Raw genomic sequence first — 23187 nt, 5'->3', positions numbered from 1 at the left:
CAAACCCGCGGCGATGAATCAGTTGTCATTCATTTCTATGGCTGCAATATCTGCAGGGCTTTTTCCGGAGTCATTTGTCTGAGGTTAGTTATATTCTTATAATAAAAGTGTACATCGGTGTCAATATAAGGTTTTTTAAAACCATAACTGCTTCATCGAGGTCGTTCTTATTTCTTAGTGGACTGGAGCCATGAGTGTGGAGTAACGTTGTAATCTTTCATTTAAATGAACTGTAACCTTCACCCAGGTATGTAACAGCTGTTCTCAAATGAACACGTGAAGTAAAGTTTAATATTTATAGTTTTATAGATTTATAATGAGTTATAATGAGGTGATCAACGTGAATGCTCAGGTTCCACCTTAACACGCAGACACGTTGCTTCACCATGAGCAGAAACCTTTATATATACAGTCTATGGCAGAAACACTGAAACTCTGAAACTGGTTAAGTTTCTCCATCGTTGTGCAAACTGGATAAAACGCGGGCTTTTTGTTGTTGTTCAGGAGTTGATCTGTCTCTGCCCCTGCCCCCGCCTCGACGTAAGCGTGACGTATGTGGTGCTTTTGCTCTGGCCGGACAATTTTTTGGTGCTTGAAACGAACTGGATTAATATTATTAGATTATTGTGAACAGGAAAACCCGGTGCTTTTCAAGCTCCAGCTCCGAACCGGCCCTGAAACACCGTTGGTGTGAATGAGGTGAGAGAGAGAGAGAGAGGAGAGAGAGAGAGAGAGAGAGAGAGAGAGAGAGAGAGAGAGAGAGAGAGAGAGAGAGAGAGAAAACTGTCTGCTTAGTTGCAATACTGTAGCTTATGCAATTTAGGCCTAGAAATTGTTTATGTAACTTATGTGCCAGTGTGTCCATGGTCTTGAGTCTGTCTGTGTGTTGAGCGCAGCGCCGTCTGCTTTTTGCAGTACAGTAACTAAAGTAAGTTAGGACTAAGCATACCGGTAGTTTTCTGTGGACCTGTCTGTTTTTCATTGACTTCATTTGTAGCCGTAACCGGTCGTTTTAAAAATCTGTCCATCTTCGTAGTATGCTAGCCGTGTTATATATCTATGATGCTTGCAGCGGCGCTCTTTGACTGACGTAACAGTTATTGTTGTTTCCACGGTAACGCGCTTGATTTTTAAATGTATCTATTTGTTAGATTTGAACGTAATCTATGAAATATTTTAGATTTAAAAAAAAAAAAAAATTATTTGTTGAAAAAAAAATGATATGATAATTTAAATTAATGAATCTGAAAACTTTTCACGGACCCCCTGGCATAGTGCTACGGATCCCCGGGGGGTCGCGGACCCCACTTTGAGAACCACTGACCTAGAGGACTCTCAGACCATGAGAAAAACAAATTGTCTGGTCTGATGAAACCAAAATGTATCTCTTTGGCCTTAATGCCAAGCATCATGTCTGGCCAATAGCATCCCTACAGTGAATCATGGTGATGGCAGCATCCTGCTGTGGGGATGTTTTTCAGCAGCAGGAACTGGGAGACTAGTCAGGATCAAGGGAAAGATGAATGCAGCAATGTACAGAGAGATCCTTGATGAAAACCTGCTCCAGAGTGCTCTGGACCTCAGACTGGGGCGAAGGTTCACCCTTCAACAGGACAACGACCCTAAGCACACAGCGAAGATAACAAAGGAGTGGCTTCGGGACAAGTCTGTGAATGTCCTTGAGTGGCCCAGCCAGAGCCCAGACTTGAACCAGATTGAATATCTCTGGAGAGATCTGAAAATGGCTGTGCACCGACGCTCCCCATCCAACCTGATGGAGCTTGAGACAATCTGCAAAGAAGAATGGGAGAAACTGCCCAAAGATAGGTGTGCCAAGCTTGTAGCATCATACTCAAGAAGACTTGAGGCTGTAATGGCTGCCAAAGGTGCTTCAACAAAGTATTGAGTAAAGGGTGTGAATACTTATGTACATGTGATATTTGAGTTTTTTATTTTTAATTCATTTGCAAAAATTATTTTAAAAAACGTTTTCACTTTGTCATTATGGGGTATTGTGTGTAGAATGTTGAGAAAACAAATGAATTTAATCAATTTTGAAATATGGCTGTAACATACACAAATGTGAAAAAAGTGAAGGGGTATGAATACTTTCTGGAGGCACTGTATATATATTGTTGTATAGATGCCAGAAAATGGAACTACTAAGAAGAAGGTTTGACTCTCTCCAGATGCTTCCCTCTGTGTGTCGTGAAGTGTCTCTCTGCCTTACTATCCTTACCGGTATGAAGTACAGTGCTGATTACTGTATGTTGCCAAGCTTTGTTAGTAATCAATAACATAAGTTACCAGAGATAATAAAGTCTTATAAAATCAATAGAGGCAATTATAAAAATGGTAATAATAATATTTCATAGAAAGAAGATATGTGAACACTGAGAAGTATACTGCAGAGGTGAAGACATTGGAGAAAAGTCTTTCCCTCTGTTATTTTCTTCTGTCCTTAGTTCATGCATATTCTTCCTGTAATGAGCCTTTCATCCCTCTCTTTCTATTAACCATACTCTTGTCTTTTCCCTCTATCTGTCCTTTACAGCTATTGTAGATTTAACTCTGTTTTATATCTTCATCTTCTTTTACCTCCTCCATTCTAGTCTCACTTTTCCTTTTCCTGTTTTTCTTCTTCATTGGTGAACATGTTGTTATTGTTAGGCAGCGGCAGGGCTGCAGAGCGTCAAGAGAACAGGCCGTGATTGGATAGAACATGCATGAGTAAATAACCACAGGGAGTGTGTGCTTTTACAGTGCGCTGTGACACTGAACCCCATACTGACCTAGCTATATGGTGACCAACAGCATATGATCTACCCAAAGGCAAAATATTATCCAATGTATTTTTTATCTGAATATGCCATTAATGTTAATTTGGCAATGTGCTCTAAGCAACCGTATTAATAAAATAGAAAACAGTACACTTATCTGTGATAATTATGTAAGAGTTATGGCCAGGTGCGGCAAGGTCAGTTATGGTGTGCCGCAAGGATCTGTGCTCGGTCCTTTATAGAAGTTTTTCCATTAATTAGCACTTCTTTATTAAATATTATGAATATGTCTTTATTATCAGGCTATGTTCCACAATCATTTAAAGTTGTAGTAATAAAACCTCTTCTTAAAAAGCACAACCTCGATCCAGAGGTTTTAGTCAATTATAGACCTATTTCTAATCTCCCATTCCTCTCAAAGATTCTTGAGAAAGCGGTCGTAAAACAGTTGTGTGATTACTTAAAAAACAATGATTTATTTGAAGATTTTCAGTCTGGCTTTAGAACACATCATAGCACAGAGACAGCTCTGGTTAAATTCACAAATGACATTCTAATAGCCTCAGACAAGGGACTTGTCTCTATTCTTGTTTTGCTCGATCTCAGTGCTGCATTTGATACTATCGACCATGATATCTTATTGCAAAGACTAGAGCACTTAGTTGGCATACAGGGAACTGCTTTAGGCTGGTTTAGGTCCTATCTATCTGAATGCTATCAGTTTGTACGTGTCAACGATGAATCTTCCATGCAAACCAAAGTTAGCCATGGAGTGCCACAGGGCTCTGTGCTTGGACCTATTTTGTTCACACTATATATGCTTCCGCAAGGCAATATTATAAGGAATCATTCTGTAAATTTCCACTGTTATGCGGATGATACTCAACTATATTTATCCATCAAGCCTGATGAAACCAATCACCTAAATAAAATTCAAGACTGCCTCAAGGACTTAAAAACGTGGATGACCTTACATTTTTTGATGACTGAAGTTATTGTACTCGGCCCAAAGAATCTACGAAATAAACTATCTAAAGATATACTAGTTATGGATGGCATTAATTTGGCCTCCAGTGAGACTGTAAGGAATCTTGGTGTTATATTTGATCAGGATTTATCCTTTAACGCCCACATAAAATCAATCTCAAGGACCGCCTACTTCCATCTACGCAACATTGCCAAAATTAGGCATATCTTGCCTCAAAACGATGCAGAGAAACTAGTCCATGCATTTGTTACTTCTAGGCTGGATTATTGTAACTCTTTATTATCAGGGAGTACCAAGAAGTCAGTCAAGTCGCTTCAGCTGATTCAAAATGCTGCAGCTCGTGTACTAATTAGAGTTAGGAAAAGGGACCACATTACTCCTGTTCTGGCTGCCTTACACTGGCTCCCTATAGAACACAGGATATAATTTAAAATTCTTCTTCTCGCCTACAAAGCCCTTAATGGGCAGGCACCATCTTACCTTAAAGAACTCATTATACCCTACTGTCCTACTAGGGCATTGCGTTCCAAGAATGCAGGGTTGTTGGTTGTTCCTAGAGTCTCTAAAAGTACAATGGGAGCCAGAGCCTTTTCTTATCAAGCTCCACATTTGTGGAATCAGCTTCCAGTTTGTGTTCGGGCGGCAGACAGCCTATCCGTTTTTAAGAGTACGCTTAAGACCTTCCTTTTTGATAAAGCTTATAGTGATACAATAAAATAATCTAATAAGAGTGCATTGACGTAGATACGTTGTGCCTCTTCACCTATACATTTTAGTTCTTACTCTTTCACTTAAATCCTAAAAACTTAGATCTTATATTTAAAATGTTATCCAAACCTTTCCCCTCTATGACCTCTCGAGGTTTATTGGAGGGTAACAGGTTGCAGAGAACGCCTAGCCCGGCCGGGGAGTGTGGAACGTAGTCACTGACCCACTCCTACCTCTGACAAATTCAGGTTCCAATGGGGACCTTTTTCCCTGTGTGCCTCTCCACCTCTGTTTCCTACTTCTTACTTGCTACCCTTTTCCCTCAACCTATCCTAAGGGAGTGCATGTATGTAGACACATTAGTTTTGTTACGGTAGAGTGACGCAGGCAGGACCCAAATGCAGAATAAACTGATAACACCTTTATTTCAAGGATATGAATAAAACTCGGACAAAACAGAACACTCCCCGGTGAACTCAGTCACCAACAAAAGACGAACCAACACTGAACATAGGAAGAGCCAAGACTAAATACAGGGAGGGGTAATCACAAGACGAGAAACAGCCGGGCAGGGGAGGAGAAACACAAGGGCCACAGGTGAACACAATCAGACAACTAGACACACCAGGGAAACTAACGACAGGAGGAAAAACACAGGGAAAAGGATCAGACAATATACACGGAGGAAAACACGCCAGGGAGAACAGCAAAACACCCAAAACAAGACATACAAAACGTGACATAACACAATAATCGTAACAGAACCCCCCCCTCAAGGGACGGATTCCAGACGTCCCTAAAACACCAAAACAGTCCAATAAACGTCCAAAAAAACCCAAAAAAAACAATGTCCAGCAGGGTGGGTGGAGGGGGACCGGAGGAGGGACACAAAACTAGGGCCACCAGGGTGGGTGGAGGGGGTCCGGAGGACGGGTCTGGGCTGACAACCCAAGAGCACCGCGGAGGACCCGGAAGGGATCTCGGGCGGACGGCCCGGGGGCAAGGCAGAAGCCGAGAAGGGGGACTCGGGCGGACGGCCCGGGGGCAAGACAGAGTCCAAGGTGGGGGTTATGGAGGGGCGAAGGCCACCACGGGCGAACTCAGGGGGCCGAGCATGAGGGCGAGGGCAGCGGCCGGGAAAGTCAGGGGGCCGGGCTCGAGGGCGAAGGCCGTGGCTCTCAAGGGGCCGGGCTCGAGGGCGAAGACCAGCCAGCTCCGGAGGCCGGGCAGGACCCGGTGTCGGAGCTGGTGCGACAGGCCTCGGCAGGATCCCCCACGGAAGAGGACCAGGACACGGGATTGGCAGGACCCCCGGTAGGAGAGCAGTCGGCGGGACCTCCAACGGGACAGGACATAGAGTTGGCAGGACCCCCGGCAGGAGAGTAGTCGGCGGGGCCTCCAACGGCACAGGACATAGGATTGGCAGGAGGCGGGACCTCCAACGACACAGGAAAAAGGGTTGGCAGGACCCCTGGCAGGAGAGTAGTCAGCGGGGCCTCCAACGGCACAGGACAAAGGATTGGCAGGACCCCCGGCAGGAGAGTAGTCGGCGGGACCTCCAACGAGACAGGACAAGGAGCTGGCAGGACCCCCGGCAGGAGAGTAGACGGCGGGACCTCCAACAGGACAGGACATGGAGTTGGCAGGACCCCCAGCGGAACCTCCAACGGACCAGGACATTGGGTAGGGACTTGAGACGTGACTCGAGAGGAGACTCGAGAGGGGAACCAAGGGGGAACTCGAGAGGGGACTCGAGAGGAGACTCGTGAGGGGAACTAGAGAGGGGACTCCAGAGGGGACTAGAGGAGGGACTAGAGGAGGAACTAGAGAAGGGAACTCGAGAGGGGAACTAGAGAGGGGACTCGAGGAGGGACTAGAGGAGGGACTAAAGGAGGTGACTAAAGGAGGGACTAGAGCAGGGACTAGAGGAGGGACTAGAGGAGGGAACTCGAGAGGGAACTGGAGAGGGGACTCGAGAGGGAATTGGAGAGGGGACTGGAGAGGGAACTCGAGAAGTGACTAGAGGAGGGACTAGAGATGGAACTCGAGAGGTGACTCGAGAAGGGACTAGAGATGGAACTCGAGAGGGGACTTGAGAGGTGACTCGAGAGGGGACTCGAGAGGGGACTGGAGGGGTGACTTGAGAGGAGACTCGAGAGGGGACTTGAGAGGAAACTGGAGAAGGGACTTGGGAGGGAACTGGAGAGGGAACTCGAGAAGTGACTAGAGGAGGGACTAGAGATGGAACTCGAGAAGTGACTCGAGAAGGGACTAGAGATGGAACTCGAGAGGTGACTCGAGAGGGGACTTGAGAGGTGACTCGAGAGGGGACTCGAGAGGGGACTGGAGGGGTGACTCGAGAGGGGACTCGAGAGGGGACTCGAGAGGGGACTGGAGGGGTGACTTGAGAGGAGACTCGAGAGGGGACTTGAGAGGGGACTTGAGAAGAAACTGGAGAGGGGACTCGAGAGGAAACTTGAGATGGGACTGTGGCAGCTGGGACCAGAGCTGGGACCAGAGCTGGGTCTGGAACCATGGCTGTGTGGGCCGGATCTGTAGCCGGAACCAAGGCTGCTCGGACTGCTAGCCTGGCCTTGCGACGACTCCTCTTAGCAGCTGCCTGAATACTCCGTGGACCTCCATAAGCCAGACGAGTTCCGGAATACAACTCCTGGACAGGAGCAGGAACTGGGGCAGAAGCACGGGTTGACTTCAGGCGGAACCCACCAAGGCGTATGGTGCCAGGTTGGGAATTGGGAGACATGGAGCTAGCATGCCTGGGGCTAGCAGGCCGGGAATCAGGTTTGACCTCAAAGCTGCCAAAAAAGTCCTCCACCCACTCGGGTAGCAACTCCCTCAACCAGGGCCTTGAGGTTACCTCCTGGCGTGCAGCAGAAAAAACGGACTCTTCACTACTGGAGGCATATTTAAAGTCATTCCATGTCAAATTGTACTCCACCTCGTGCAAACTGTCCGCTGGGTCCATTCTTGGTTGGTTGGTTCTGTTACGGTAGAGTGAAGCAGGCAGGACCCAAATGCAGAATAAACTGATAACACCTTTATTTCAAGGATATGAATAAAACTCGGACAAAACAGAACACTCCCCGGTGAACTCAGTCACCAACAAAAGACGAACCAACACTGAACACAGGAAGAGCCAAGACTAAATACAGGGAGGGGTAATCACAAGACGAGAAACAGCCGGGCAGGGGAGGAGAAACACAAGGGCCACAGGTGAACACAATCAGACAACTAGACACACCAGGGAAACTAACGACAGGAGGAAAAACACCAGACAATATACACGGAGGAAAACACGACAGGGAGAACAGCAAAACACCCAAAACAAGACATACAAAACGTGACATAACAAAATAATCGTAACAAGTTTAGCTGCTATAGGCTTGGACTGTTGAGGGGAGCACCTTACTCCGTCTTTCTGGCTGTTTGTACCTGTGTACTTGTTGTGCACCGTCAAAAGTGTTAGTCATGTTTCATGTTTATGTTGTATTGTTTTTCACTTCCTGTTTTGTTTTTGTCACGTCTCATTTCAGGTTCCTTGACTCCCTTTCCTTATGTGTTCTCCCGCCCTCATCAGCGTCAGCCCCGCCCCTGATTGTTTTCACCTGTGTCTTGTTGTTGAGTGTTTAAATTCCCCAGTCTCCCAGTGTTCAGTGTCAGTTCGTCTTGTCCTGTCCTCATGTCAGAACTCTGCTCATCAGTTTTTGATTCTCTTGACACATGCCTGATTCATGCTCCTGAAAACTTTTTGTAAGTTTTGTTCCTCACGTTGTGAGCGTTTTTTGTTGAGCCTTATTGAAACTCTTTATTTGTGTCACCTCGCAAAGAGTGTTTTTTCTTTTTGTATATCCTTTTGGCAAATAAAAGTATATTACTTATACTTTATCTATGTCTCCCGGGTTGTGCATTTGAGTCCTTATCCTTGTGTAACCAAGTTCGTAACAGAACGAACTGACCACAATGGACTCAGCCGACCCAAAAGCTCTTCACGCCGCCCTGTCAGCCCAAAACGCGAGGATTTTTTATCACGAGGAACAGCTGGGATTAATCAGCCAAGGAGTGCAGGCACTGGTAGGAAACCAGGCCGAACTCCAAGTTTCCGTCTCTGCACAGATACGACAGCTGACGGATCAGATGCAGCAGTTCATCACTCACCTTCAGACTGCTCCGCCGATGACGTCAGTCACAGCTGACCGCCTGCATGTCGCGGATCCTGTTGACGCTGTCAATGCAAGCCAGGCTGTGTCTTCCTCACTACGGCTGGCTCTCCCGGAGAGGTTTTCCGGTGATTCTATAAATTGCAGAGCTTTCCTGGTGCAGTGTGACCTGCATTTCCAACACAACCCAGGAGCTTTTTCATCAGACCATGGTAAAGTGGCGTTCATTGTGTCCCATTTAACGGGAAGAGCTGCAGCCTGGGCTACTGCAGAATGGTCCAGAGACACTGAACTATGTTACTCATTACCCGACTTCACAGACACTGAGTCATATTTTTGACCATTTCAGATGCGCCAGCATAATCGCCAGGTGGTGGATTATGCTATCGAGTTTCGCACGGCAGCAGCGGACAGCGGGTGGAATGTTCCGGCTCTTCGCGACGCTTTTCTGACTGGGTTATCAGATCCAATCAAGGACCAGCTGGCTCCTCTGGAGGTATCACGGGACCTGGAGTCTCTCATCGCCATTTCCATCCGGATCGACAACGGTCTTCGGGAAAGAGAGAGAGAACGTCGACGCAGCCGTGACGGACATCCCAGTTTCCAGGGCTTTTCTCAACGAGCCTTTCCACCAGAGGAGGTTTTCCAGCCAGCGGATTCGGTCCGTTGGAGGACAGCACCTCCACCTGTTGCAGATGAACCCATGCAGTTGGGAAGGACCAGGCTTTCCGTGGAGGAGAGACAGCGCCGGCTACGAGAAAGGTGTTTCTACTGTGGCCAGCCGAGTCACCAACTCGCGTCATGTCCGGGAAAAGCTAATAGACTCAGGAGCGGACGAAAGTCTTATGGATTGGGGCATAGTCAAACAGCTTTGTATAAAGACTGTTCCTCTATCTTCCCCCATTAACGCCAGTGCTTTAGACGGACATTTGTTGTTTACAGTAACCCACTGCACAGAACCTATCCAGATTACTGTAAATAATGACCACACTGAAGTTATGCAGTTTCACATTTTTTAATCTGCTCAGCATCCGATTATTTTGGGTTTTCCGTGGTTAAAAATCCACAACCCACTCATTGACTGGCGCTCAGGAAAAATTAAGGAGTGGAGAGAGGATTGCATTAACAGGTGTAAACATTCACACTCTGTTAAGGCACCAACAGACCCTAGTAGGATCGTCATAGATCACCCAGACTATCCTGACCTACAGAAAGTACCTTTATTTTATCACGATCTAAAGGAAGCCTTTAACAAATCAAAAGCCATGTCGCTACCTCCTCACCGACCTTTTGATTGCCCCATTAATCTCCTACCGGGGGCTCCCATTCCCAAGGGAAGACTGTATTCGATCTCAAGGCCAGAGAGAGCGGCAATGGACGACTACATTTCCTCGTCTCTTAAATCAGGGATTATCCGTCCTTCATCTTCCCCAGCTGGAGCGGGGTTTTTCTTTGTAGGAAAGAAGGACGGTTCTCTGAGACCTTGCATAGACTACAGCCCTCTTAATGACATTACGGTGAAAAACCGCTATCCTCTGCCACTCATGTCCTCTGCTTTCGAGCTACTTCAGATTGCCAAGATTTTTACCAAGTTGGACTTAAGAAATGCTTATCACTTGGTTAGAATAAGGGAAGGGGATGAGTGGAAAACAGGATTTAACACTCAGAGCGGTCACTATGAATACCTTGGGATGCCTTTTGGACTGTGTAATGCACCGGCTGTGTTTCAGGGTTTTGTGAATGAGGTTTTGCGGGAATTTTTGAATGTTTCTGTGTTTGTGTACCTTGATGACATTTTGATTTTCTCACCAGACTCTAAGTCCCATGTTCACCATGTCCGTCAGGTTCTGCAGAAACTACTCGAAAATCAATTGTATGTCAAGGCAGAGAAGTGTGAGTTCCACGTAGAAAAGGTGGCCTTTCTAGGATATATAATCTCACCAAACCAGATTCAGATGGAACCTACTAAAGTCAGTGCAGTTTCCAAGTGGCCAACACCAGACTCCAGGAAGAAGGTTCAGCAGTTCTTAGGGTTTGCAAACTTCTACAGAAAGTTTATAAGAAACTTCAGTTCTGTAGCTGCTCCTCTGCATGTTCTGACTTCTTCCAAAGTTCCCTTCAAGTGGACTCCCCAGGCTGACGTCGCTTTCCAGCTCCTCAGGGAGAAGTTCACCACAGCTCCCATTCTCACCATTCCGGATCCCCAGCGCCAGTTTGTGGTCGAGGTCGATGCTTCCAATGAGGGAATTGGAGGCGTTTTGTCCCAAAAATCCTTGGAGGACAACAGGATACACCCATGTGCCTTCCTGTCGCGTAAGTTGACGACGGCAGAGAAGAACTATGATGTTGGGAATAAGGAACTGTTAGCTGTAAAAGTTGCTCTCTAGGAATGGAGACACTGGTTGGAGGGGGCAGAACAGCCGTTCTTAGTCTAGACAGACCATAAGAACCTGGAGTATATTAGAAAGGCTAAATGCCTCAAGTCTCGGCAGGCCAGGTGGACTCTATTTTTCAGTAGGTTCAATTTCACTCTCTCTTTCCGCCCCGGATCTCAGAATCAAAAGCCTGATGCCTTGTCTCGCCTTTTCGAACCAGAACCTTTTTCTGTAGAGCCCAAGACAATCCTTCCGTTAAACCGTATGGTCGGAGCCTTTTCCTGGCAAATAGAGTTGGACGTTAAACAGGCTAATATATTGAACCCGGCACCTAGCAAGTGTCCAAACCACCTGCTCTTTGTTCCTGTGTCTCTCCACTCCAAGGTCATCCACTGGGCCCACACGTCTGTGCTCTCGTGCCACCCTGGAGTTAAAAGGACTATGTGCAGGATTAAGCAGCGTTTCTGGTGGCTAGCCATGAAGAAGGATGTGCAGGAGTACGTAGCAGCTTGTCCGGTGTGTGCTTGCAATAAAACCTCGTCCCAGGTCAAGATGGGTTTGCTCTAACCGCTGCCGATTCCTCAACGTCCCTGGTCACACATATCTATGGACTTTGTGACAGGTCTCCCCTCGTCCAGAGGCAAAACTACGGTCCTGACAGTGGTGGACCGATTCTCCAAGATGGTTCATTTCATTCCGCTAACCAAGATCCCCTCTGCCAAGGGTACCGCAGAGGTCATGATGACCCATATATTCAGGATCCACGGATTCCCAAATGACATTGTTTTCCGACAGGGGTCCACAATTCATTTCAGCCTTCTGGAAGGAGTTTTGCAGACTCATACTGTCAGCTTGTCTTCAGGTTACCACCCTCAATCGAATGGACAGTCGGAGCGCCTGAATCAGGAACTGGAGACTACACTATGCTGTCTCGTTTTCCAGAACCAGACCAACTGGAGCGACCACCTCACTTGGGTTGAGTTTGCTCACAATACTCTTCCCACGGCGGCCACAGGTCTCTCTCCTTTCCATTGTGCTATTGGTTATCAACCTCCGCTGTTCTCAACCAACGAAGGGGAAGTTACGGTACCATCGGCTCATGCCTTGATTAGACGCTGTCGCCGAGTTTGGGCTGGAGCTCGCCAATCTCTTCTCAGAAGTTCGACTTGGATGAAGGCTGTAGCAGAAGTCCACCGCAGGGCCGCTCCCATCTACAAACCAGGTCAAAAGGTGTGGCTTTCCACCAAGGACCTACCACTTCAGGTGGCTTCCAAGAAGTTGGCTCCAAGATTTGTGGGGCCTTTTCCGGTGTCGAAAGTCATCAATCCTGTGTCTGTGCGCCTAAGACTTCCTAGATCCATGGGGGTACATCCTACATTCCACGTCAGCAAGATAAAGCCAGTTTATGAGAGCACACTTATTCCCGCCTCAATGCCCCCTCCACCACCCCAGTTCTTCGAAGGTGGCCTAACGTACAAGGTCCGCAAGTTGCTGGAGGTCCGCAATAGGGGTCGAGGCAAGCAATTCCTGGTGGATTGGGTGGGTTATGGTCTCGAGGAAAGGTGCTGGGTTCCTGGGAGATTCATTGTGGACAAAACCCTGATTCAGGATTTGTATGATCGGCCTGGGCCGTCAGGAGTCGGCCCTAGAGGGGGGGGGTACTGTTGTGCACCGTCAAAAGTGTTAGTCAGTCATGTTTCATGTTGTATTGTTTTTCACTTCCTGTTTTGTTTTTGTCACGTCTCATTTCAGGTTCCTTGACTCCCTTTCCTTATGTGTTCTCCCGCCCTCATCAGCGTCAGCCCCTGATTGTTTTCACCTGTGTCTTGTTGATGAGTGTGTAAATTCCCCAGTCTCCCAGTGTTCAGTGTCAGTTCGTCTTGTCCTGTCATCATGTCAGAACTCTGCTCATCAGTTTTTGATTCTCTTGACACATGCCTGATTCATGCTCCTGAAAACTTTTTGTAAGTTTTGTTCCTCACGTTGTGAGCGTTTTTTGTTGAGCCTTATTGAAACTCTTTATTTGTGTCACCTCGCAAAGAGTGTTTTTTCTTTTTGTATATCCTTTTGGCAAATAAAAGTATATTACTTATACTTTATCTATGTCTCCCGGGTTGTGCATTTGAGTCCTTATCCTTGTGTAACCAAGATCGTAACAGTACTCTCATGTTCCGATTAACCCAGTTTCCCCCAAATCTATTTTTTGTGTCCATATATACACCGGGATCCTGAGTCGAGGCTAATCATGTTGCTGTGGTCGTGTGTCCTGGATCCTCTATCCTGAGCACTGGATCTGAGTCCTGGACTTCGAGTCGTGGCTGAATCTGTCTCTGCGGTCCTGCCAGACTCTCACCAAACTACTTCACTGATGGCTCCCACAAGATTGCTGACATCCTCGAGGATTCATCTTCCTATTATACACACATGCATTTCCAAACATTTGGACTACCTATGTTGTAAATGTATTATCTTTTCGATTTACATACGGCATCTATTGCACGTCTGTCCGTCCTGGGAGAGGGAGCCCTCCTCTGTTGCTCTCCCTGAGGTTTCTCCCATGTTCCCCTTTAAACTGCGGGTTTTCTCTGGAAGTTTTTCTTTGTACGATGTGAGGGTCTAAGGACAGAGGGTGTCGTATTGTCATACTGATATTCTGTACACACTGTGAAGACCACTGAGACAAATGTAACATTTGTGATATTGGGCTATATAAATAAACATTGATTGATTGATTGCTATATTGCCCCTCGGTACTTTTATCAATAGTTACAAACTAGGTTTTTATTTCAATGCAGATGATACTTAATTTTACATTTACATTCTAACACGATGTTTGTTGTTAGCTGGTAAAATGGAAGAATGCAAATCTGAAATTAAGCAATTAATGTCATTGAAATTCCTTTTTTAAAATGCTGTAAAAACAGAAATGCTAATTCTTGTTCTGACATTGCAATTTAATTTTGTGATCTAATTGTAAAAATAATTACCTCCATCACTTCACAAAGCCCTTGGTGTGATGGTGTCCATGTTGACTCTTATCTCTCCTTTGAACAACATATATTACTAAAGGCCCTGTCACACTGTCCGAAATTGACACCTGATGGACACACGATAAAGGAAATGTTCAAATTCGGCTGTGATCGTAGCAACATCGGGCCATTCGTGAGGGCATCTAAGCCATCGTATGACCGCCGGTGGAGTTTCTCAGGCTCCGGCAGCAACTTCGTGAGCGGCAACTTCGTAAGGCACTCGTGAGGGCATCTTGTCAAATCGTGTCATCTTCATGTTATCATCGGTGCATTCACCCTCACTCTGATCGGGGCGAATGCCCGATGGCACCGATGATAACAAGATGCCCTCACGATGGCCTTACGAAGGGCAAAATGGACACACGAATTCAACACGAAAATGAACCTTCGCAAGGTCCTTCGGCAAATTTTTGGCATGCCAAAGATTTTGCCACCGCTCACGAAGTTGCTGCCGGAGCCTGAGAAACTCCACCGGCGGTCATACGATGGCTTAAGATGCCCTCACGAATGGCCCGATGTTGCTACGATCACAGCCGAATTTGAATTTATCGTGTGTCCATCGGGTTGTTTTATTGCACAACAAAATCATGTAAATATATTATGTAAATAACCCAATTTGTGTTCTGTGAAACTAAAAAGGATATAATATATTATTTTGAAGGACAGTTGACAGGAAGTTGTTGTTGTTATGGAAACAACATTACGGAGAAAACGTAATATTTTCTACATATAACGACGGATAAAGTAAAGAACAAAGTCTGAAGATATCAGTACAGTATCATAGTACTGTAACATAATTGTTTTTGGTACTTTCATTGCAGTTGTATGTCTTAAATGTAATGTAAATGTTGCCTTCGTGTGTGGTTCGGGGCCATCTTCGTGCGAAATTCACAATTCCATATTCGTGTGTCCATCGGGTGTCAATTTCGGGACAGTGTGACAGGGCCTTAATAGGGATGCACGATATTGGTTTTTTGAAACCGATACCGATAACTTCCTGCTTCTCAAGACCGATACCGATAACCGATAATAATATAATATATATATATATATATATTAAATGTACCTGTAGTTTTTGCACACCTGGTGGTAAAAAAAAAGACTAGTAGTGAGCAAATGACATGAGCATTACTACTATGAACAAAACAAAGCCAAGAACAGTTTTGACTCTTCAAAGTAACCATATTTATTTTCCCAAACAAATCTGGCAAACTTCTTGCCTTTTTCAAAAGCCTCGTCGATAGGTAAAAGCCCCGGTGCCTTTGCAGCTGGCTTTGGATTCGCCGCTAGTTTAGCAGCGCAGGCGTCTTCGTACGCTTTTAACACACCATCGTAGTGATGGCGATGTTTCAGGTGAGTAATCAGGTTGGAAGTATTATAGCTCGTTGCCTTTTTCCCTCCTCGTGGAACTTCTGCATTTGTTAATACAAATAGCAAGCGAACTATCTAACTCTGAAACTTTGAAATAGTCCCATACTACCGACGACATGTTTGTTTACTGTCCTGGCTTCACGGCCGCACACCATTTACGTCACAGCCAGGCATGAGTTAGGGAGCATTGGATTTGTGAAAAACTCCCCTCTTCCTAAACCACTAATACCACAGTACTGGCAAAACGGGAGGAGCCGAGTGAAAAACAAGCGCCCCTCATTCCAATCCACCCACACCGCAGTATGTCTTTCTTTTTTTTTACCCAAAAAATATATTGTATATTATCGGGGCAATTCATACTTTTATCGGGTTTATCGGGATGACGTCATAATTCCTAATATCGCACCGATAATTAGCGGGCCGATAATTATCGTGCACCACTAATTACTAAGGCAGTATATTTCCATATACAAAACATTACTCCCCATTCTTTCCATTGGCTGATGCCGACACATTGCAAACTAGACTTGATGACGGCAATACAGTTTTCTCTGGCTTATGTTTATCAACTATTGGCAAACTACAACATGCAAAAAATACTGCTGCTAGCATATTAACCAAAACTACAAAATGTTATCATATCACCCTTACACTTATGTCATTACATTTGCTCCCAATAGATGCTAAAGCACATTTTACCATTCTCCTTGTAACTCATACAATATTGTAAAGAATTGCACCATCTATAACCTCTAGTCGCTCGTCTTAAACCAGCTAAGGCTTTACAATCTCACTGGTCTCTTAACTATTCCAAAATTAAATTAAACATCTATAGTTGGTGGGGCCTTTTCTTAGTCCACCCTTTTGAGGCATGCTTTGTGATAAAGGGCTATTTTAAACGTGTACTTGAATGGCCAGTTCCGTTTGAACGTGCTCAGTCAGGGCTCTCTGCATCAATAAAGGTTAACATTTGAAATGTCTGTTCTACTGAGGACACAAAGTCACAGTCCTCCTTTCTCCAGTACGCAGTTTTGACGTCATACTCATCCTTTGTGGGCACAATCAGCAGATAACGATGCCATGGAAAACCCAAATGCAGTTAGTGGCAAACTGTCTTTAATTTAGAGCAGAGCTGCTGTCTTTCAGTTTGTACAAAAAAGGCATAATCTAATTTCACGTAATTGAGATGTGAACAAACTGCAGGGTGAAACAAAAGCAAACCTTCCAGTCTTTGTTTGCCCTCTGCCAGTGTGTGTGCTGGTACACAATGTTTCTGTGTTTTGAACATCTGAGAATCAAATGTCTTCACATGAATGGAAGAGTCATCTCATTTTTCGTTTTCCTAAAGAAAAGGACCTTAGTGTGCCGTGTCATCCTTCTTGCATCTTTTAATAGAAAGAATAATGGACGGATAAATACTTATGGTTCAGTATATTATTATGATTACTGGCTCTGGAGGCCAACATTACTTTATCTTAAGCATTACAATATTTCACAATGAAAAAAAGTACATTTAAGTGTGGCTTTTATTGTGAAAGGTACAAATGCAGGGTGTCAGGCTGTAAGGTGCTGCCCTGGAAAACAAATAAAGACTATTTGCTGTTTTGGTTTTGTTTGGTCTACGGCGCCTCTGTGTTTTTGTTAGGTGGACACTGTTAATAGCAAGGTGCAATAAAAGCCTCAAAATATAAGCTTTAATTAGGCAAAATATAAAACAATTATATTAATCTTGGATAAGATTAGTTCAGTTATCCAGATCTGGCCATATTAGCTGATTTAGACGAATATGCACAACCAATCAGATGACAACTGTACTGTAGGTAGCGGCGCAAGCTAACAGGGGACGTTACCATAGAAACAAAACTTAAATGGCTTAAGATGGTTCTCATCATGCTTAAATGCCAATCACTATCCTCTCACACAACAACAAATCTTGTATATTTCTGTTTACATTAGAGAAAAAGATTTGGTAAGAAATGTACTACAAACACAGGTCCTAAAAGAACATTGTACATGATACAAATGTGTGTGTATTGTACTGTATGTGCAGAGGCTGCTACAGTCCTGTCATGATGAACAATGTCATGTAAAAGAGTCGTTCCATCTGTAAAACAAACCGGTTTGTGGCCAAACTTTTCTAATTTGCAATCAGCACAATCTCATTTAACTGCGACTCCGTGAAAGACAAGCTCCTAATTCAATTCATTTCAATTTAGATTCCACAGATTAAACTCATTCTTCATGTTTTGTTCTGCCCATAATTGTGTTAGCGAAAAAAGAAAATCTCAAAGATTGTTTTTTTTCCCCCTGCAGGGAAAAGTTACTGTCAAATCCAGAGAAAAACAGTTTGAAGGGAAGATATATAAACAGGCTGACGGAGCAGAAAACTAGACGAGATGTAAACACAATAAATTGGTGACAGACAAAGAGAGGAGCAATGGAAAAGAAACAGAGGGAAGAGAAAGGACACAGAGAGTGGAAGTGAATATCAAAGAAAGAAACATTATTCCTTGTTTTTTAATGAGGACTCAAACGTCACATCTAAGTATGTAAAAAAAAATTCAACCAGTTTAAATTTCTAAAATGTCAACTTGGATGGGACTTTTAACAAACAACTGACTTTGTGCGTCATCTGTACAGCTTTGTATCCACAATGTTTGTCACACAAACGACCTATATAAAAAAAAGTGAGTTGTACACAAAGTTTTCCCCAACAGTAACAGTAACTAACCCTAAAAAATATAAGGGTATTACAGGCTATACAGTATAACGTATGATTGTTCTGTCAAAGAACTACTAGTTCCGACAGAAATGAAATAAGATGATAAACAGGTGAGAGCAGTGCTACGGCACTGCGAAATTATGGCCCTGTCCGCTCTGGTAAAAAACTAAGAACCAGAGCCAAGCGAAAAAAATGGTTTGCCTAAGAGCTGCTGTGTCGTAGTCAAAACAAAAAAAGTCAAACATCAAAAAAGATCCAAAGTTCTGATTTGAATATACTTTTAAAAAAAATGAAAAAGGACAATAAAATAAAATATCAGAATCTGTATTTACCGCCAGTGAAATCAAATTTAGCACAAATTCATAATTTGTATTCTCTGCCAGAAAAGTAAAATGCTGAATTTTGACAACGCAAATTGTTAACCCAAATACTGTATGACTCAAGTGTGCTGCTGAGTTAAAACACAAAATGTACCAAATTATAGTTCTGAAGGATTTCTTATAACCTGGAGAAATATGTTGACAATAAGACAATCCTTGATGAAAGAAAGAGTTTCATTAACGTGTATATGTTAGTTTACGGAGGAAGAAAATAAAATATTCAAATGGAATCTCTTCTTTAAAAAAGAAGAGTTAGTGTTGCTTGTAGAAGCGGAACAGAGGGAGAGGGAAAACGGGTTGACACCAGCCCACAGGGTTCCTACATTTGGGTGAATAAAAGACTTGTTCCAGTCTTGTTTTGACTGGCCCGGCTTGTCAGACTAATAAATCAGACAGCAGCAAGTTTGTAAAAAAATAAAACCTGCACGCTTACTGCATTGTTTACGTGGCAGGCCAGAAGCTTTCTTCCAGTCTAAGAGTTAAAATAATGTAGTTTTTTTTTGTCATGCAAAACAAAGCTGTTAAAGAGATGAGGGGTTTGGTTTATGCTTAGTTGTTAGTCACATTTAGATGTGAAACATTTATCTGACGATTTTGTCAGCTTATCTCAATGCAGCTAAACCAACATGAACCTTCTAGTCATGGGATTACCTCACTGTTCAGCTAGTGTAAATACTTCACTGTATTGCTTAAATACATTTTAGCCAGCAATACTCAAGGAAGGTTATTTGTTCCAGAAGTCAAAGGAGACAATGTTATGTCGTACAAGGAGATATCACACACTAAAAATGTCTCTTAAAAATAGAGTGCTATCTTTCAAATGGTGTGCTTCTGTACTTACATTTGCTGTTTTGTGTGCATTTGTGTGTCCAAATGCAAAGTATGGAAAAATGCAACAAGTACCAAGATGGTGTGTAACGTTAAACAAATTCAATGTGGAAACTTCTGGGACTCAATGATTGCCATCTTGGCTACATAACGGAAGCCCATTTGCAGTTGCATCAGTCAACACAGTGCTATAAAAATACATTCTGTTAACAGTACACAACATGAATTGTACTAAGGGAAGTAACCAAATTGAGAAACATCATAGGATAGTTTTTTTGTTGTGTTTCTCTGCCATTTTGAAAACTGAAGTTCAATAAAAATACAGGGAGAAAACAGATGGGTAAGGAGAAAGGTGAGCATAGTTCTCTTACAGTTTTCATCCTGAGCGACGCACTGCAGGGGGATTCCGAAGAAGGAAGTGTAGGAGTCATTGTACCAAACCAGCAGCTCTGTTCCTCTGGGGATATCCATACACGCTCTGTAGAAGATACAGGACCTGCAATAAAACACAAACACATTCATTTGAAAAAGTGCCACACAAATAAGGTTTCGCTACTTTTGGTATCTTATAAATATTTTGAAAATCTATATGCAGAATGCAAAAAAAATATTACAACAAATCTTAATCCAAACCTCGGAAGGTAACTTTGGGATTTTAGTCTTTGCAGACCATTAACATGCACAAAGACTTTTATAACACACTACTTTTGCATCTGAGGACCATGAATTTCGACAGCTAGCGTTAGGTCAATCTGGATAACTCACTTAATCAAAGTATGTGTCTGACGTTACCATCATCCATAAACTCTGCCTCTGACAAGGCAAAAACAAACCGCTGACAGGACTTTGTGACGCGCTGGTGACAATGTCCAGGTCTGATTTTGCAATTTTTATCAAATGATTAATGGGATTTTTATCAAATGATTAATGGGAGATATCTGGTGTCTCTCACTTTGTTCGGACAGATTAATGACCATGATGTATAGTTCAAACACGCTGCCATTTAGATGACTGGTTCCTGGGTCACTCTAACACAGAGACAACACTATATCCGTCCAAAAATATCATTCTAATAACAACATTTAAAAGATTGTTCCCACTTGTTTTTTTGTCCAAATTACAAAGTTGTCAGACTTATAGGATTCTAACTGGCCAAAGTGCCTCGTAGCCAGGAGACTAATTACTCTCAGCAGACAGCATCAGGCAACCACGTAAAATGAAAATAATTTAAATGTAATCGTTAACTGAGTTTTAATGTCAACATTATTCAAAACACATCGGTCTTCATTTGTGAGAAAGGCTCACTAATTAAGTTTGCCTTTACGTTACTAAAGCATCTCTTGATGCAATCAAAAGCCCCATGCCAGCTGTGTGACATTTAAAAAAGGGAAGATAACCCGAGGGAGCATATAAAAGAAAGTAGAAAAAGGAGGAGTAGAGAAATAAGGAAGTTATGAATAAATATGCAATTTTGGAAAATAATATAAAACAACAGTCTCTTTTTTTCCTTTATAGTTTTCCATGTAAAGTTTTCTTTTGTCGATGCTTTTAAGTGGATGTGTACTCTTCTTACGGCCCCTACACACGGCGGCGTGTGTTCAACGCTTCTGCCCATTCACTTTGAATGGGGTGACGTCACGCTTCGCCAAACTGCATTGTGGGAGCAAAGCGTAGCATTGCTCGCTTCAAAAGTAGAGCAATGTTCTACTTTTGAAGCTTCGACGGAAGCGTCAGCCAATCGAATCATATGCCAGTACAAGCTCTAGCCAATCAAACTGCTGCTTGTGTGTCCGGGGCGGGAGATGCAGGTGATTGGTGATTCAGACATACCCGCCGGCAAGCGTCAACGCACGCCACCGTGTGTAGGGGGCGTTAATGTATGTAAAAGTGTCTTTACAGTGTTGCCAGTATACCGTTTTGTTCTACGATATTATATATATAATATATTATATTTTTCAGTAAATACTTCACTGGTGAATGTTATAAAAACAGCGGTTGCTTAAATGAGACTAAACGTCATCTTTGGCTTAGCAGTGGTAATGTGCATCCATGTGACAGCCATGTAGCTTGTTTATTAGCTAGCGTTAGCTTTTCCTTCCGGAGATTGCATTTATGCTTAAAAAATAACATAGTGGTGTTAAAATGTGGAGATTATCTTGTTGAATGTTAGGTAACGCCTCTTGTTTATTTATTATCATGCTTAAATAATAAAATATTGTTTTTACCCAAGCAGGTTTTGGAGACTTGGAGCTTTTTGGGAGTATTATCCAATGAAATCCTTCTAGTTTTAAGCCAAAAGACATACATTTCCCAAACACTTAACACCCCACCAAGTCCATCTAAAGATCAATGGCAAACTTTGACATTTAAAACAATATATATTTATACATTTCAACACTAAAAGTACTCTTTCAACACAGTTACATAAAAAAAATTCCATTAATACAGATTTGGATACAACATCAGAGCGTGGAAAATGGATACGGACACAAGCTAACACAATTGTGAACACATCCATTTCCCCAAAAGTTGTTGAAAGTACTGATAAAGAACAGACTTTTTTGAGAAGTCGAAATGAACCATCCTGAAGATCTGTGTTTTCAGAGTTAGCATGTGTTTTATTAGTTCTTTCCACACCAGGGAAGGGGTGTGGTGCTGTTGGATCCATGTAAAAACACATTCAGGAGGGATCGGGCTGTAAATCAAACATACCCGATGACCTCCCAGGATGAAAAATGAGACATGTGGCGGCTTGTATGTATTTCAAACATACGTCTTTAATACATACATGCTGCTACATTCAGGCGAGGCTGTGTTATAAATCAAACACATCCAGCAGGCTCTCAGGTATGAAAAACAAAGACCCCTGCTGCCGTTCAGCAGCGCGGTTGAGTGTAAAACTGTTCGTCTGGCACATCAGCGGGACCAGTACCAACAGCGCTTTGATCTTTCCTCTGTATGTTTTCACACAAAGCAAAAATTGATTTATGATCAGCTTTTACATTATAACACAAACAAAGTGTGAGGTCATAAATGAATACATTTGATCACGTTACGGAGTAGCGATGTGTATACACGAGTGCTGTCTATCGATTATGATATGTAATCGCAATAATGTGCAATAATAATGTGCAATAATATTGTGTTAACGCAACTTAGTTTCAACAACGCTACGCACACACGCTCTGGGACCCTCGGCCTGCTCCTTAGTTTGTGAAATGAGGAAGCGATGGAAAAGTAACATTGTGGATGGCGAGCAGAAAAATCCTCAACTGGAGAAAGAACAGTTCAGCTTCAAACCCCCGCCTAATGGTTCACTCCACAACACCAACGTTTAATTTAATGTCAACGTGAATCACCCATTTCATCAACACTTCTCTAACTTCTGGTCACTTTCCAAACAGTCTCAAGGAGGCAAGAGTAAACCCTCTCCTAAAGAAACCCACTCTCAACCCGTCTGATGTTATAAACTACAGGCCTGTCTCTCTACTCCCGTTCCTGTCTAAATCACTTGAATGCGCTGTCTTTAAACAACTCTCCTGTTATCTCCATCAGAACAACCTTCTGGATCCGCACCAGTCTGGTTTCAAGGCAGGTCACTCCACAGAAACTGCCCTCCTTGCTGTCACTGAGGAACTGCACACTGCTAAAACAGCCTCCCTCTCCTCTGTCATCATCCTTTTGGACCTGTCTGCTGCATTCGACACAGTGAATCATCAGATCCTCCTTCGCACTCTCCAAGAACTTGGAGTTTCAGGCTCTGCACTTTCTCTCCTCACCTCATACCTCAAAGACCGCACCTACAGGGTTACTTGGAGAGGGTCCGAG

General features: G+C 43.6%; 1 protein-coding gene across 1 annotated transcript in view; it reads right to left on the bottom strand.

Moving 5' to 3' along the window:
• Positions 1–23187, bottom strand: part of prdm6 (PR domain containing 6) — a 145777-nt gene that overhangs the window by 41966 nt on the left and 80624 nt on the right. The window contains 1 exon segment of the mRNA XM_034230308.1: positions 19731–19855. Coding sequence (XP_034086199.1) covers positions 19731–19855 — 125 coding nt within the window.

Source organism: Gymnodraco acuticeps, unplaced genomic scaffold (assembly GCF_902827175.1).
Source record: "Gymnodraco acuticeps unplaced genomic scaffold, fGymAcu1.1, whole genome shotgun sequence".
In the NCBI taxonomy this organism is placed as follows: Eukaryota; Metazoa; Chordata; class Actinopteri; order Perciformes; family Bathydraconidae; genus Gymnodraco; species Gymnodraco acuticeps.
This window is presented reverse-complemented; position numbering and strand designations above follow the sequence as displayed.